This window comes from Rhinatrema bivittatum, chromosome 1 (genome assembly GCF_901001135.1).
Source record: "Rhinatrema bivittatum chromosome 1, aRhiBiv1.1, whole genome shotgun sequence".
Taxonomy (NCBI): Eukaryota; Metazoa; Chordata; class Amphibia; order Gymnophiona; family Rhinatrematidae; genus Rhinatrema; species Rhinatrema bivittatum.
Window position 1 is genome coordinate 373,810,748 of NC_042615.1, and position 18,597 is coordinate 373,829,344.

Consider the following 18,597-nt stretch of genomic DNA (forward strand, 5'->3'; position numbering starts at 1 on the left):
CACATCATACGTACCCTCATGAGCAGTACAGAGAAGTGCGAATGGGCCATGCAATTAATATCAGTTCATGGAGGGGTGCAGCAAATGTGCAGAACAATGGATAGTTGTGGCAAGAACAAGAGATATCAAGATGGTGAGTACCATAGATGAAGATAAGAATGGTAGTAAAAGCCTGAGGAGTGTTTCAGTAAGTTTACAAAGCATTGTATGGCTAGGACAAGCTGAAAAGTTGGCAAGTACTATAGGGGAATGGGATTTGGCAAGAACCTTGAACACAGCTGGAGAGTGGAGGAAGCACCCTCAGATAAGAAGACTGGCTTGGAATGACAATGGCAGCAAAGGTGCTGGTATATCTTAAGAACTGGAATGACAGGAGCAGAGCAACGCAGCAAGAAGGGCAGCTATAATACCCCCAAAGGCATTTGCCAGTTCTTGCCTATGCACAGAGCAGTAGCGTGAGCAGGAATCTTAAATGTGGGAAGAATGGCTTGTGGCAGCAATAGCAGAAATGGTGTTGGTTAATAATTTTTAAAAACTGGAATGGTAGCAGCAGAGCAACTCAGCAAGAAGTTTACTATAACACTCCTAAAGCTATGTCAGATCCATAATGAAAATGTAGCATTCTTAAGGGCTGCAAAGTTTATTTTAAATTATTAAGGATCCTGAGCTTTTATAAGACTGTTTTCATATGGTTGGTGCATGGCACACTGAAGCTGAAAGTGTCAGGATCCAGGCCTCAGTGGATATGGTTGGAGCAAGACAGGCTTATGCAGGATACATCAGATGTCAGTGGATATGGTTGCAACATAGAATGCTGCAGCTGGAAGTGTCAGGCCACAGTGGTTATCTTTGGAACAAGACAGGCTTATGCAGATACATCAGGCCTCAGTGGATATGACTGGAGCATGGCATACTGCAGCTAGAAGTGTCAGGCCACAGTGGTTGTGGTTGAAGCATGGCATGCTGCAGCTGGAAGTGTCAGACCACAGTGGTTATGTTTGGTGCAAGACTGGCTTATGCAGAATACATTAGGCCTCAGTGGATATGGTGGAACATGGCATGCTGCTAATGGAAGTGTCAGGCCACAGTGGTTATGTTTAGATTATGACAGGCTTATGCAGAATACGTCAGGCCTCAGTGGATATGGTTGGAGTATGGCATGCTGCAGCTGGAAATGTCAGGTCACAGTGGTTTTGGTTAGAATATGGCAGGCTGCAGCTGGAAGTGTCAGGCCACAGTACTTTGGGGTGAAACATTCAAGGGAAGTCAGTGGAATCATGCCTTAGTAGTAGTGTATGGAGAAAAGGATGCAGAAGAATTCTGTGGCATCATGCCTTAGTGATGGTGTTTGGAGAAAATGAGGCAGAGGAACTCAACTGAGTTATGCCCAAATGGTGGTGCTTGGAAGATGGCAAGCAGAATTAGGATGTATCAGACCCCTTTGTATTTGGTGTTGGGGTATGGCAATGAAAAGCTGCTGCTGGATGTGCTGTCAGACCCCTGAGCATTTGGTATTGGGATATTGCAATAGAAGGCTGCTGCTGGATATGAAGTCAGACCACTGTAGTGACAGGGCCCTGTGCTATTGTTAGGGAGGTGTCAGAAGGAAGGTGGAGGAGTGAAACCCCAGTTTTCTTGTTGGGGACAGGTCAGGAGGAAGCAGGAGCAGTGAAGCCCCAGTGTTGTTTGTTGGGGTCATGGCAGGGGGAAGCAAGAGGAATGAAGCCATGCTGGTAGTGTTGGGGATATGTCAAAAAGAAGCAGGAGGCATGAACCCCAAAATAATTGCTGGGTACATGTCAGGAAGAAGAAGGAGTGAAGCCCCAGTGTTATTAGGGAAGTGCCAGGAGTAAGTAGGAGGAGGAGTGAAGCCCCAGTGTGATAAGAAGGACAAGGAAGAAAGATTGTGTCAGTGCATGTTGGCCCCAGGGATGGTGTGTAGGAAAAGGTAGGCAGAAGGTGCCAGTGCATGTTGGCCCAAGTGGTGTTTTTGGAGACATAGCGGAGAAAGCAGATGTGTGTGGCCCAACTGGTGGTGTTCAAAACACAGCCCGACTCAACATTGGGTGTGTTGTTGTTGCGATCCTGCCCGCGAGGAGTGCGGGCAGGCTCTTACCTTCATGGCCAGGCGGGCCGATGACGCTGCTGCTTCTCTCTCCTTGAATCAGCTGGGGCCGTCCCTGCAGCTGTTGTCATGCGGCCGGCTCCTCTGTTGCTGTTTCTGCCTTCCCCCGACGTGCTGCTGCGATCCCGGGACCTTCAGCCACCAGGGAGGCCGTCCCTGCTGGTGCCTGCTGCAGCCCGGGTCCTCGACCGGCAGGGAGCCATCCCTGCCGGTGCCTGCAGCTCTCTACACTGCCTGCAGCTCTCTACTCTGCCTGCAGCCTGCTACAGCTCCCACAGCTCCCTGCAGCCAGCCTTACCTCCCTTCCTGCTTCTGTCTTCACGGCTGGAAGCCGCTCCAGCAGCCTGCCTCTTCTCCAGCTTCAGGGCAGGGCTGCTCCGCTGCTTGCCTGGCTTCCATGGGTCCTCCACGTGGCTGAGGACGCCACCAGCTTCCAGCTCTTCTCTCCAGCTCCCTAGGGCACGGGCGCACACCTCTCTACTCCTCTTCAAGGGCCAGCCAGGTGTGGCCCCCTGCTGACCCCACCCTGGGCGTTGTCCACCTCAGCTCTACTAAAGGGCTCAGCGTTCAGTCTGTCTTTGCCTTCGCAAGGAGTTGGTCACTCCTGAGATCCTTCGCTCCAGAAAGTTGTCCGTGTTCCAGCACTTCTGCAAGGTCCTGTGTTTCTTGTTCCCTGTCAGAGCTCCTCGTCCAGTCCTGATGTCTGCCTTCTGTTCCAGTCCTGACGTCTGCCTACTGTTCCAGTCCCAAGGTCTGTCTCTTGATCCAGTACCCGTGTTCCAGTCCTGATGTTACCTGCTGTTCCAGATGTCCATGTTCCAGCCCTGAGGTGTGTCTCCTGATCCAGTCCTGATGTTTCCTGCTGTCCCAGATGTGCTTGTTCCAGCCCTGAGGTCTGTCTTAGTCCTTGTTCCTGACCCTGATGCTTTAACCTGTCTTAGGCTGCCAGTGTGCAGCAAACCTTGCCTTTGGCTGCCAGGAGTGCAGCACCAGCTTTCGGCTGCCAGGAGTGCAGCAACTTGCCTCGACTGCCAGGAGTGCAGTAAACCACCGCTTCCTCTTTCCTGTGCTCTCCCGCTCTCAGCATGGTACGCGACCAGCCTTCCAGGGCTGTGTAGGGTGCGCATGGGACAGGGTGGTCTGCCACTCAGACCCATGGGTGCTCTGAGTAGGGCGCCCTGAGGGACAGTGCCCATGTCTTCCTTCATCCCTCGTTCCTGAGTCCACCTCTGTGCATCCAGTACCTCGTCCTGAGTCCACCTCTGTACATCCAGTACCTCGTCCTGAGTCCACGTCTATGCCTAAGTCTACGTCGTTCCTGAGTCTCGTCTGAATCCATGCTCCAGTCTTCGCTGCCCTGGCCACCATCCGGCCTGCCACTTCGTGCCGTACCCTGCGGCAGGTCCAAAAGGGCTGGGAACGGTCGGAGGACTGTTCACAAGACCAACATTGCGTTGTTGGGTCTTCCGAAGTGTGCAGGTCCGGAGGAGGGCCTGTCTTCCAGTCATCACTCCAGCCTTGCTCCCATCCAGCCCATGCTCGGGCATGCCACGCCTCCCACGGCACCTCTTCAGATTTCCTCTGGGGTCAAGCCGTGGCCCAAGGACACACATCTCTCAGGAAGTGGGATTGCTCTCCTAGCGCTCCACAACAGTTGTGGCCCTCAGTCTGGCATATTGGGCTGGGAGGCAGCAGAAGTGAGTTTGTGGATGTTTGACCTAATTGGCAGTGTTGGGGACACAGCAGGATTAAGCATTGGGTATGTTGTGGCCCTTGGATTGGTATCTCGGGCCTTTGTAGACAGGAGCAGTGTGGCCCTACTGACAGTGTTGGGGACACAGCAGGGCTCAGAACTGGATGTGTTGTGGCCCTCTGACTGGCATATCATGCCTGGGAGGCAACAGCAGTGTGTTAGCGGGACTGTGGCCCTACTGACGGTGTTAAGAATACAGCAGGACTCAACACTGCGTGTGGTCTGGCTCTTGGACTGGCATCTCAGGCCTGGGGGCAGCAGATGTAAGTTTCTGGAGGTTTGGCCCAACTGGCAGTGTTGGGGACAAAGCATTGTGTGTGTTGTGGCCCTCAGCTTCATATACCGAGACTGAGAAGCAGCAGCAGTGTGCTAGTGGAAGTGTGAAACAACTGGCTGGTATTCAAGACACAGCAGAACTCAACATTGGGTGTGTTGTGGCCCTCGGTCTGGCATATTGGGCTGGGTAGCAGCAGAAGTATGTTTGTGGATGTTTGGCCTAATTGCAGTGTTGGGGACACAGCAGGACTCAGCACTGGGTATGTTGTGGCCCTCGTACTGGTATCTCGGGCCTTTGTAGGCAGGAACAGTATGGCCCAATTGATGGTGTTGGGGGCATAGCAGGGATTAGAAATGGGTGTGTTGTGGCCCTCTGATTGCATATCGGGCCTGGGAGGCAGCAGAAGTTTATTAATGGGACTGTGGCCCTACTGATGGTGTTAAAAACACAGTAGGTTTCAGCACTGAATGTGGCCTGGCTCTCAGACTGGCATCTCAGGCCTGGGGGCAGCAGAAGTATGTTTTCAGAGGTTTGGCCCAACTGGTGGTGTTGGGGACACAGCAGGACTCAGCATTGGGTGTGCTGTGGCCCTCAGACTGGCAGCTCTGGCCTGGGAGGCAGCAGCAGAGTAGTTGCTAAAGTGTGACCCAACTGACTGTGTTGGGGACACAGCAGGAATCAGCATTTGGTGTGGTCTGGACTTTGGACAGGGATTTCAGACCTGGGAGGCAGTAGCATTGTGTAAAGGGACGTATGGCCCAACTAGTGGTGTTGGGGACACAATAGAACTCAGCATTAGGTTTGTTCTGGTTCTCAGACTGGCGTCTCGGGTCTGGGAGGCAGCAGCAGTGTGTTAGAGGACTGTGGCCCTACTAATAGTGTTAGAAACACAGCAGGGGACAGCATTTGGTATGGGCTGGCCTTCAGACTGGCATTTTGGGCATTCGAGACAGTAGCAGAATGTTTGCAGGAGTATGGCAACTGGTGGTGTTGGTGACACAAGGCTCAGCATTGTGTGTTCTGGCCCTTGGACTTGCATCGTAGGCATGGGAGGCAGCAGCAGTTTGTGGAAGTGTGACCCAACTGATGGTGTTGGAGAAACAGCATGACACATCTTAGGGGGTGTTATGGCTCCCCAGACTACCATCTCGGGTATCGGAGGCAGCAGTAATGTGTTTTTGGAAGTGTGGCCCAACTGTGATGTTGGAAACACAGCAGGACATAGCATTGGGTGTGTTGTGGTTCTCGGACTCGCATCTTGAGCCTGAAAAGCAGCAGCAGTGTATTTATGGAAGTGTGGCTCAACAGACGGTGTTGGGGAAACAGAAGGCAGACAGAGAGTGCAGCAACAAGTCCTTCTAATTTATTTCATTCATCTTGCCACTTACAAGGCTAATCTGGAAACCCAAGCAAAGGCAGATTAATTTAGAGGAATTTTTCCATCAAGTATGGTGACAGCTGCAGTGATGATGGCTTACTATGTCCCCCTGTCATTGAAAAGACTATTTTGCTAAGCACACTAGTTGGAGGGCAAGAGAGATAGGCTGACCCACTCTAGCTAGGTCTAGCCAGATGCTGAATTTGTGGGACCAATATATCAGCACATCTTGATTCATGTCCTCAATAGTTTCTGCGAGATAACGTGACACAGAGATTTCAGCTGCCGTTTCCTTTGCTTGTGTTGGACATGTTTCTTTCTTCCCAGCTGCTTCTGCAATGGCCTAGGAGAAAAGTGAGGATTGATTCCATTCAATATTTATTTATTTATTTATTAGCTTTTTTATACCGACATTCGTGGGTACATCATGCCGGCAGGAGGTAGTGGTAAGGGTAGTGCTAGGTGTTGACAACAGGTTGCTACTCTGACTTGCACTACTAATAATGGTGTTTCCTCTTGTGCTACATCCCTCCTCTGCCTCATCCTTGGGTACTCTAGTTGACAGAACTCCTCTGTTAGCATGCTCTTCATATATGTGAGATTGTTGCCTGCAGGGTGAGTCTCTGTTTCACAAGTGGAGGAGTAGCCTAGTAGTTAGAGCAGCTGGCTTTGAACCAGTGAGACCAGGATTCAACTCCCACTGCTACTCCTTATGACCTTGGGCAAGTCACTTTACCCTCTATTACTTCAGGTACAAACTTCGATTATGAGCCTTAATGTAGCCTGTTTTGAAGTGCCAAAAAGCAAAATATAAAAATCTAATAAATAAATAGTATGCATGTATGTGGGGTTTCTGGACAGAGGTCCTAGTCTCTGTCACCTGCTTTTCCAAGGACTCCAGACAGCACAGCACCTCAGTTCTCATTCACTCTGTTGAAAGCCCTCTAACTTTTCTAACAGGATGTTTGCTATGGAGATGACAACTAGCAGAGGGTTCTAGAGGACTGCACAAGCCTTCTAGGCTGCAGCTCCCACAGTCCAGCTTCTACCACCCTCCCTTCTTTCCAGAAGCAGAGGATTAGAAGGCATGCGACAAAACACTATTTCCTATACATTTTCAACAACAGATTTATTTAATACAATTGCAAGAAATTAGTTCACTGGACAAGCTGATGTTACCTAGGGCCTTTCTCCTCCATCACCACTTCCTGACTCTGCACTTTTCAATTTTTTGTCCTACATCCCTGGAATAGCCTTCTTAAATTGGTGCATCTTATACTTCTGGGGGAATTCTGTGCTGCTGCGTAGAATTCCCCTCCTGTACAGAATTTCCATTTTCTGCTCAGAATTTGGAAAAAATGGAGTAGGCCCTGGCATGTCGTGAGTGGAGCCCGTCCTGCTTGGGGCGAAGATGAAGCAGACCCTGATCAGAGTGAATACGTGTGTGTATGTATGTGTTTATAGAAGACTACAAGCCTCGGGGGGGGGGGGGGTGAGAGAGAGCATGTGTGAGGGTGTGTGGAAGTGGGTTTCAGAGAGGGGGAGCCCATGTGAGGAGATTGTGAAGGAGTGTGTATATATGTGTGACAGATTGGGAGCTGGTGTGTGTGAAAAAGGGATTGGAAGTATGTGGAGAGAGCCTGTGTGAGGATGTGTTTATGTGTGAGAAAGAGATCGTGTGTGAAGGGATGTGTTTGTGTGTGTGTGAAAGAGAGAGATTGAGCCTTTGTGTAGAAGGTGTGTGTGTGTGTGAGAGAGAGAGAGAGAGGGAGCCAGTGTGCAGGGGCATGGTCAGAGAAACATAGGTAGCCTATGTGAAAGTGTGTGAGAGAGAGAGGGAGCCTGTATTAGGGTGTGTGTACGTGCACTAGAGAGAGAAAGCCTGTGTGTGTGTGTGTGTGTGAGAGAGAGAGAGAGAGGGACAGAGGGAGCCTGTGTGAGTGGCAGTACTGAGAGAGGTCAAACTCTGGGAGTGGAGACAAAGTGTAAGGGGTTGAGCCTAGAAGGGGAGGAGAGAAATAGTGGCAGGTAGAGAAATTGGAGCCTGAGACAAAAAAGTGAAAAGAGACTGGCCAGGGAAGTAGGGAGAGAGGGTGAAAGAGACATTCTTACATTGAACATCTAGGGAAATTCTGCTCAAAATATTTAAAATTCTGCATTTTTAAATAATACATTTTTTCTTTATTACATTTTAAATTAAGTATTTAAATAATTAATTGATGTATATTGTGTTATTTTGACCAATAGAAAGTATGCAGAATTTTAAATTTTTCTGCTTAGAATTTTAAATTTTTTGTGCAGAAACACCCCCAGGAGTAATCTAACTCTTTTCTGGCCATATTAATGTTGTTGCGCTTGGAAGTGGACTCTTGTATTGGAGCAGAGTAGAATGGCTCCCTGGTAGGGACCAGGAAGCACCTGCCCCCAGGGGGCGGAGCATAGAAGGAGACAGAGGCTAGGATGAGCTTCACCACTGGAAGCCCGTGGCCCCCCGGGTGGAGCCCGTAGGGACCCAGGCTGCATGGACTTAGGTGGGCTTCACAGGGTCTCCTGGAGAGGTAGCAGAGAGGCGTGCTCATGAGCAGCAAGGGAGTGTGGTCGGTCACTAGGCTGTAGGCCTGGAGAATCAGGGAAGGCCAGTATACCTAGGCGATGACAAGGCAAGGGACAAAGCCAGAATCAAGAAACGTGGTCAATGGCAGCCAGGGTCAGGTTCCAAGGATCAGTCCGAGGAGTGTCAGCCAAAGCAGGGGTCAGATACCAGGAATCAGTCCGAGAGTAGTCAACAAAGCAGGGGTCAGGTTCCAGAGGTCAGACGAGGTCATGAAGGCAGGCAGAGGTCAAGATCTAGTCAGCGAGTAGAATGATCAATGGAGCAGGCAGAGGTCAGTACCAGAGTCAGTCTGAAGGTACTACCTGGGGAGACAGGACAGACAGACGCTGGAAAAGAAGGACGCTGGAACAGGAGGACACTGGACAAGGCTGGAACAGGAGGACGCTGGAACAAGGCTGGTACAGTAGGATGATGGAACAGTAGGACGCTGGAACAAGACTAGAATAAGACTGTGAATGCGGCGGCAAACTAGTACACATAGAGTGCCGACCCGATTGCCAAGGCAAGGAAGGGCAGGTAGGAATTTCCTTATGTGGTACGTTCAATCAGTATGCGCTGTGGAGCTAGGACCAGTCCCTGGCCCTACAAAAGGCTGGGCAGTCTGCGTGCGCGCGCTTAGGGGCGTGGACAACACCATTGAGGATGCCGAACTCCGGCGTGAGGCCTGGTGCGCAGTGGAAGGCACGGCGACCACCGCCGTGGGACGCCGAGGCCTGGAAGAGCTCGCGGCTGCCGCTGGGGAGGCCGACCCGTGACCTGCAGAGGAGCTAGCGAGGTGAGCAGGCCCGTGCGCGGGCCAAGCACGGACGGGGAGCGCAACAAAAGTCTTACCCTAAAAACACACTTTCTGGAGATTGCTTTTATATCTTAAACCCTGGATTTCTTAGAAAATTTTAAAATTATGGAGGAAATCTCCATCTTCTGCTGCATTAGGAAAATACAGATCTTTGCTCTGTAAATATAGATCTTCAATTAATCACACACAAAAAAAGAACATTATGCCAAAAAAAAATTCATGAGGTTAAGTTTATTTCCAAGTTACTTTATGTCACTGTTAAACATGTAATTAGAGATCAGTCTCTGCCTTTCTTAGATGACTTTGTTATTTTCTCTAAAAAGCAATGAATGTGCTAATGTCTTTGCTAACAAAATACATCTTTTAAATAAGAACTTTTCCCAAAAATGTTCCTTTAAGTTCTTCTGAACATTTGTACAGTTCCTCTGTATGGAATACTTTTGAAACTGTCATCTTTGGAAATTGGACAAATTATGGCTAAGATTAAACCAGACTTTCATCCTTTAGATCCAATCCCAATAAAATCACTGAAGAAAGTTCAAGATAGCATTCTTCCTGGTATTTCTAAATTGGTTAATCTCTCTCTTTCTGAAGGATTTGTTCCTGCCAGCTTAAAATAACCAATGATTAAACTTGTTATTAAAACTAATATGGAAAATTAACTATGACTGGAACAATTACAGACCAATATCCAATTTACATTTTCTATCAAAAATTATTGAGAAAGCAGTACGTGCTCAACTAGTTAATCATTTAGATGTTCAGAATATTTTTTTTTCCAAATCAATTAGAAAGCCTCATTCTATGGGAACTTTACGTCTTTCTTTAGCAGATTCCGTTTTCCATGGGTTTGATAGTGGGGATTCATATTTGTCTATCTGCGGCTTTCGATACTGTAGATCACTCCATGTTGCTTCATGGATTAGATGAAACTGTAGTGGGTGATATTGCCTGAAATGGTTCTCATTTCTCTTACAGAAATATCCTTCCAGGTTAAAGTTGGTAATCATTTTTCTGACTTGCCCTCTCGCCTACTTTTTTTCAATATTTATATGCTTCCACTGTGTAAATTATTAGCTGGTCTTGGTCTCTCTTTTTACTTAATATGGTGATTTGCAATTTTACATTCCTGTACCCAATCCCTTGAACATGCCACCAAATTAATGAACATTTACATGACTACTATTCAAAAAGTTCTCTCTCATATTAAATTAACACTGATCAGTACTACAACTGAAACAACAACATAAAACCTTCCTTGTATAAACCTTTATACATTAATGTGGGTACCAATAAAATTGTACTATCAGACCAGGTACATGATTTGGGAGTTCAATTAGATGACAATCTATGAACAAACATGTTAAAATGTTAATTAAATCTGGTTATGGGAAATTACGTTTTTTACATTGACTAAAATCTTTGTTAACCTTTAATGATTTCCACATGGTATTACAGACCTTAATCTTTTCTAATGCTGATTATTGTAATTCGTTACTGCTTGGTCTTTCTGCCAGTGCTTTGAGATCATTGCAAATGTTTCATAATGATTTAGACATTTAACTGGTTGTAAAAAATATGACCACGTCATCCCACTTTTGATATCTTTACACTGGTTATCTATAAAATTTAGAACTCGGTACAAAATTCTTACATTAATTTTTACAATTATTCATCCTAAAGATTCTAGTTGTATTGGAGCAACTTTGCATTTCTGTATTCTGCAAAGAACCCTAAAATCTCAAAATAAAGGTTTATTAATTATTCCTTCGATTCGGAGTGCACACCTAAGTAAAGTGAGAGACCATGCCTCTAAGTTGTGGAATTTAATGCCTGAAGAATTGTATACATTAACTGATGGTAAAAAATATAAATGTGAATTGAAAACTTGGTTGTTTGGAAATGCCTATAATCTATTGGCAGAGAGTTATGGAAACACATTTTTCCAGTATTAATTGAGGAAAGCTGATAACAATCCGAAAGAGTACTGAAATTATATTTTAATATGTATTGGATATTTTATTGTATTATGTTTTTTATTTTAATAAATAAGTTTTTTAATTTGTATTATTTTACATTTTATGTATGTTAAGCTGAAATCATTGTGATCTGTTTGGAATGACGGTATATACAATGTGTAAGTAAATAAATAACGTGGTTAAAGTCAACAAGGTTTACTGTAATAAATACTGTATATGCATATGCTGAAGTATTTTATTTGTCTTGTCTGTATGGCTTGACTAAATTGTAAACTTCCATAAGCAAGGGTGGTTTCTTCATCCGTACAGTGCAGTAGAATAAAAAATGGTGGTACCAGTTGAAGTGTGATGCAGGGATGGTGCTTTGATGAGAAAAGGCCCAAACAGAGGAAAAAACTGCCCAGTCAAAAAAAAGGAAGAGATAAAACCTTATTTAGTTATGTAAGAGATAGATGGAAAACCAAAGGGGGAATAGATGAGATAAATGAAGAAGGGAAAGGAGATGTACCAAAATCAGAAAATAGAATTGATAAATGTGAAATGATTTCAGACCCAGTTACATAGGAAAAGGAACTTGCGATTGCACAAGTGAGAGTAGATAAGGCCCTAGGACTCAATGGTGTAGACCCCAGCATGCTAAAAGGGTTCCAGAAGGTTACGTGTATCCTTTGTAACACTTGGTCTTGGGGATGGGGGAGATTCCAAGGAGGCTCCATTTAAATGGAAGACAGCGACTATGGTTACAAATCTAGCATCAACAGGAATGAGGCTGTGATATGTTCTGAGAGTATCCTCACTGGTTTTGGGGGTTGGGTTGCTTTATTTCAAGGCACGTGTTGGGAGTTGCAAAGAGGAAGATGGCAAAGCCTATAGCAGCCAGCCAGAGCAATTGATAAAGGCCAGAATGTTTGGAACACAAATGGAGGGCAGTGGTAGGAACTAGAGATGTGAATCGTGTGCCTGATCGTCTTAACGATCGGGTTCGGCTGGAGGGAGAAAAAAATCTGATCGCTGGAGATGTGAATTGGAATCTGTTCCGATTCACATCGTTAATTTTTTTTTAGTGAGGCCCGACCCTTTAAAATTGACCCCTTACCTTCCCCCATCCCCCCGACCCCCCCCAACTTTTTACGAGTACCTGGTGGTCCAGTGGGGGCGCGGGGACCGATCTCCCGCTCTCAGGCCATCGGCGCCATTTTGACTGCCACTCAAAAATGGCGCTGATGGCCCAATTAAAAAAAAACCCACCCGACCCTTTAAAGATGACCCCTTAGCTTCTCCCACCCTCCCAATCCCCCCAAAACATTTTAAAATTACCTGGTGGTCTAGTGGTGGTCCCGGGAGCGATCTCCCGTTCTCAGGCCGTCAGCTGCCACTCATAAAGATGGCGCCAATGGCCCTTTGCCCTTACCATGTGACAGGGTATCTGTGCCATTGGCCGGCCCCTGTCACATGGTAGGAGCACTGGATGGCCGGCGCCATCTTTATGATTCAGTGGTGAGTGGCAAAGTGGGTAACTTAACCAATTTATTCAGGAGCACTTATCCACATACGTGTTCTGCTGATTATACCCAAATAAAGCTAATCAGAAAATGTTTTCTAGCTAACTGTACTGTAGAACAGGCATCTGAAACAACTAGAAATACTGTAATGACTAATTTTAGCTGGACAGTGCTATTATTTGCATCAGTAGCATGGGATCTTCTTAGTGTTTGGATAATTGCCAGGTTCTTGTGGCCTGGTTTGGCCTCTGTTGGAAACAGGATGCTGGGCTTGATGGACCCTTGGTCTGACCCAGCATGGCAATTTCTTATGTTCTTATGATATTCAGTGCTATGCAGCTGAAGAGCAACCTTCCTCAGGAATGCATCCAACTCTACCTCTTCCTGTGTGGGTAAATTTTGGGCAGGCTATGGTCATGTAAGCAATGCATGATGATACTGGCCCTGCTCTATTTTGGTGACTTGCACAACTTCTTAACTTGATGTTGGTTGGTATCTTGTTGAGCTTCAAAATCAACTTCTGTGGTCCCTGCAGATTTCAATGTTCATTTCTGTGGCCTAATGTTTACAGTAGAGATCAGGATTCAAATCTTGCTACTCCCCTTAATTTTTCTTTGTCATCTTGGACAAGTCATATGATCTCCTGTTATCTCAAATATTCATTAAATTGTAAAACTTTTTTTGGGCAGGGACTTCTTGTACCTGTATGTAATTTGATGTAAAGTGCCCTGGTATAATACCATGCTATATAAAACATCAAAATATATAAACAAATGCAAAAATGAATCAACCAAGTGCCACCTTCCTATTTCAGGTCCAGGTATCAAACATTGATGTAGCACATAGCAGCACTATGACAATGCTATCCCACTGTTGCAAGGTTATAGCAAAATTGTTAAAGTCAAAGTCTGTTGCATAGTAGTTTCTGGCTTACCTTCTTCTGGAGGACACAATGGAAAATGAATATAAACATTCCCTGCAGAGAGTTGAAAATGGTGAAGAGGTATGCCATGATGACTGTGCTTTCATTTATATACATAAGTCCAAAGGCCCATGTCAATCCCAGTAAGCATAGGAGAGCTATTGCACCTATGACCCAAGACCTGTTAAGAAAATAACAAATGTAAAGCAATTGGTCTTTGATCTGCACACAAGTACTGCTGCTTGCTGTTAACCACGTAAATCCATCTCCACAATACCAAGTCGCATATGTGAAAGAACAAATAACAAATTATATATAGACTAGCAGTGTGCACAGACACTATTTTGGTTTGGTTTTTTCATTTGGTTTATAATTTGGTTTATTTTTCAATTATTTAAAAAGAAAAAGAATGAATCAAGCAACAAACAAGATTATTAAAAGAAAGGAAAAAAAGTAAAAGAAAAAAATGCCAGGCCCCCTTAGAGCAGGAAAAGAACACCCTCCAGGCCTCCCCTCTGATTCTCAAGCCTCTCTCCCCTTCCACGAACTATCTTACCCCGCAGACCAAGACTGGCATCTTTATTCATTTCTGCCACACAAAATTATGCCGGCTTGCCTCTAGACTTGGCTGGAGCCATTTTTGTATGGAATAAATTAACAATGGTGCTAGCCTTGATGTGCCAGTGCCATTTCTAAGCATACCACTGGTAGGGGCAAGGAGAAACCAGGGACCGCTCCCGCCTGAGAGAAAAATATAGTAAGAAGATTCAGAGGATGTGACGAAGCAGGGTGAGTCCGGGGAACTATTTTATTTTTTGTTGATGCTGGGGGCAGTGAAAATTTGAAAATGAGAACAAACAAAAATGAATTACAATTTGTCCCCTTTTCTTGTGTTTCATTTTAAAAATGTATTGAAACAAAACAGGAAATGCATTAAAATGTCCAATTTCATTTCAAACAAATGCACACATACCTAGTATAGACCATTATAATTATGACACAAGCAATTCAGGAACCAGACACAGCTGGTACAAAACATCTACAGTCTGAGAAAAAAAAACACACACATGTGGAATTATTATGCACAGAGAAACTAATTTTAGCTCGTATAAATTCTCACACTGCATGCAGCGGTGTTTATGTAAATGATATGTAGATGCAGCCATAGCAAATGAACAGGGGGAAATATAAACTTTCCTGGAGCTCTTAGCCTCTGATAGCTCACCGGTAGCTCCAGCTGTATTGACTTTTCTTTTAACACTTCCATTCAATATTGACACATGTTTGTTTTCAGCTGTGCAACATATTTTGCTTACTTCACTGTTTGTCTGTAAACTTTAGCAATACTACTCTAAAGAAGATATGCTCAGCCTTATGTGTTACTGCAAAAACTGATTTCTGTCTGATGGAAACTATCTCCAGGTTTGTGATAAGCTTCTCTCTCCCAGTTTGAACCACATAAGTTTTCACATTATTGGAAGAGGGAAAACAGTTGTCCTTGTATGTTAGGATTGGTATCACAGTGTTATACAGCATGTTGCCTTCTTCATCTAGGTATGGAGCTCAGATTGCTAGACTGGGGTGAATCAAGTATTCAGCAGAAGCAAGAGAGAAACATTTCCTTTATGGAGAATGAGATCAATTGCTTTCTTGTTTTAAAATCCTAGGCACTAACCTCTGTTTGTAGAATTACATACCTGGTCTGAGATCTACTTCTATATTAAATATTTCAGACTAGGTGAAAACAAAGCTTACATAGAAAAAGAGAACATGACAGCAGATAAAGCCCAAACGGCCCATCCAGTCTGCCCATCCACATCCTCACGCTTTATTTTTCTCATGGAATTCAAGCTGAATGCTTGCAATACAATGCATACATCAATTTCTACAATCAGAGATGTGATGATTTAAGAAAAAAAAAATAAAGATTATTTACAGATTATAGTCTGTAAACTTCTCAGTAGTGATCCATGATTTGGAAGGGTGATTATAATCACAAACATATTAGTTCTTTATCAATACACATGCAACATATTTACTCTGTGCACATCATATATGCTTGGCTGAATTTCTGCAGTTTGCTTTTTCGACTCAAAGTGAATGACAAATTATATTAATGCTTTGCTCAATACTGATATGTCAGCTTGTTCATGGGACCACCCTGATAAATTTATCAACCATTTAAATCCAGAGTAATCAACTCCTATCCTACAGTACAAAAAGAGGTCTGATTTTCAGAATATCCATAATGAATATGCATGAAATAGATTTGTACACAGTGGGGCAGATTTTATAAATCTGCGCACACACGTACTTTTGTTCGCGCACCAGGCGCGAACAAGAGTACGCGGGATTTCAATAGATACGTGCGTAGCCGTGCGTATCCATTAAAATCCGGGGTCGGCGCGCAGCCTGGCTCCGTTCCCTCCGAGGCCGCTCCGAAATCGGAACGGCCTCGGAGGGAACTTTCCTTCGCCCTTCCCCCACCTTCCCCTCCCTAACCCACCCGCCCCGGCCCTATCTAACCCCCCCCACACCTCTATCACGAAAGTTACATCTGCTCGAAGCAGGCGTAACTTTGTGCTCGCCGGGCCAGCTGCCGCGCTCCATGTTCCGGTCCAGGGGCTGGTCCGGAGGCTTCGGCCATGCCCCCAGAACGCCCTCAGGCCGAAACCATGCCCGCGGCACCACCCCAGGATGACGCGCTGAACGCGTCACACCCCCTCGACACCCCCCCCCCCCCGATGATGCGCGGATCGCGACATGCCCCCCAAAACGCCCCCCCCCAGGAAAGCCCCGGGACTTATGCGCTTCCCGGGGCTTTGCGCCCGCCGGAAGCCTATGCAACATAGGCTTCCGGCGGGCGCAGGGGGTGTTTGGGCCAGGTTTTCGGGGGGGGTACACGCGTACCTTACGCGCGTACCCCTTTGAAAATCTGGCCCAGTGGAAGCAGTGAATACAAATATAGTAATATATTTATTTCATTGTTGATAACCTGAAAATCAGACTTATTTGTGGCACTCCAGGACTCCTCTGGGTAGCCCTAGCGTTACCATACCAGAGATCTGCTCTCTACGCTTCCCCGCTCCTTGGGGTAGCCTCAGCGCTACCACACTGGAGATCTGCTCTCTACGCTTCCCCGCTCCTCGGGGCCTGCCCTCTGTGTCTCTGCATTGGAGATTCTTCCTCTGGTATATCCTATCTCCTGACCTGCCCAGCACAAAGACAAGGTCCCCAAATTGAAATATAATGATATCAAAAATAATAAGAAAAAATAGTCCATTTTTTCTGTTTAACAAAAAGTGTTGTACTTAGAGAACTAAAGTTATATTCTGAAATGATCACAATACTGTACTTCACTTACTGGGAACAAGTAATTAATGCTGCCACATTTAGTGAGTCACAATCCCCTGTTGCATCATGCCTACAAACAGAATTTTTTTCCCAGTCAGTGGAGAACAATGAAATCTGCTAAAAACTTGTAGATTCTTGTACATGACTTATGGTTGGTACTGTATACAGGATACTGTTTTAAAGAAATCTCAGTACTTAGAAGATTCTGTCATCCTGACTTTATATGAAGGGAAAAGTTAGTATAATGGATTCATGATGCAATAACTAAAGGAGGTCAATATTCAGTAAAATGTTTACAAGTTAGCCAGATAACTTGTCTCATATCTTCAGTAGGATAAATGGCCTGCTGAGTATACTTGCCTAATGTTATCTGGCTACATGTAGCCGAATAACTTGTAAGCCTAACTGGCTATGGCCTAGATTCACAAAGCCATGATACTTTAATATGGCTGGGGGGGGGGGAATATTGCAGGGGGGCCGGTCCCATAATATTTTTCTCCTCCCCAACAAAATATCACAGTAATATTGCTGCATTGTTTTATCTCACGATAAAAGTCTGTGAGACAAAACAACAAAGCAGGGGCCATGGCCAACCACGATGGCATCCCCCAATGCATGTGGCCCAACATGGCACCCCCCTAATAGAATAAAGTCACCTGGAGTTTTATTATTCAAAAAAAGGAAACACCCATCCTCAACTGGGCAAAAACATTCCTTGCTGGCCTAGTAGCCCATCCATGCCAGACCTTACTGGACCAACCCTCAACTCCTACATCTTAAAATCAGCATAGCTGCAAGTGTAGAGGGTCCAGGAACCCCCTAGCCCCAAGCCTATTCAGCGCCATTTTCCAAAATGGCACCAACCGGATCTTGTCCCAGTCACGTGACAAGGACAAGGTCTGGTCAGCGCCATTTTTTAAAATGGTGCCGTCCATGCCCAGGGCTAGAGATGCCCGCATCCTTCAACTGAACACCATTGATTTTAAGATAAAGGGGTGGAAGAGGGGGTCATGGGGGATGTCCAAGGTTTGAGGTCACTAGCCCATCAACATAATTTTTGAACAACTGGTGGGTTAGAGGGCTACTATCAGCCTATTATTTATATGGAAAGGGGAGCCAGGGGAAGGAGTTTGAGTGCATAAGGAAGAAGCTGTCCATGGGAGGGGGGGGGGGGGTGTCATTGTTGCACTGCACCTTTAACGTATCAATTTACACTTTTTTTTTTTGCAGGGTTGCCTCAATTGGCGGTCCTGAGGTGGGTGAGGGTGGGTTTAACAATACCCCAGTGATTATTTCTTTACTTGTGGGGAGATCCATGTTGGGCCACGGGGTCTTTTAAAGTAATGGTCCCATTGTGCTGGGTGCCGCGTTCTTTTGTCTTGCAGGCTTTTTCTGATACTGCAATGATATTTTCTCAGGGAGGGGCAAAATATCGTGGGACCAACCTCCTCCATGATAAAATATTATAGTTTAGTGAATCCAGGCCTAAATTTGTACCTGAGGCAATAGAGGATGAAGTGACTTGCCCAAGATCACAAAGAGTGACAGCAGGATTTGACTCTGATTTCCTTAGTTCATAATTCCCTGCTCTAACCACTAGGCTATGCTACCATTGTCGCTAATATCTTTAAAGATATCTGGTTAAGTAGAAAATTATCCGGCCACATAAGGCAGGGTAACTTTAGACCTGCTCTAAAGAAGATCTAAAGTTATCCTGCTAACTTAGCCAGCTACAATTGAAAATCAGCTGTTAGCAGGATAAGTTAGACACATCCCAGAATGCCTCTATTTTATTTAGCTGAATTATAGCCAGATAGTGACTGTACACATTGCCATACATCAAAATGGCACCATCCACTGGGGTAAATGCAATGGAGTTAGTTAATTCTTGTACAAC

General features: G+C 45.5%; 1 protein-coding gene across 1 annotated transcript in view; it reads right to left on the reverse strand.

The window, feature by feature from the left end:
* ADGRL3 (adhesion G protein-coupled receptor L3) overlaps positions 1-18,597 on the reverse strand; it is a 2,126,115-nt gene that overhangs the window by 183,999 nt on the left and 1,923,519 nt on the right. The window contains exon 21 of the mRNA XM_029600930.1: positions 13,359-13,527. Within this exon, the coding sequence (XP_029456790.1) occupies positions 13,359-13,527 (169 nt within the window). The remainder of the gene's footprint in view (positions 1-13,358; positions 13,528-18,597) is intronic.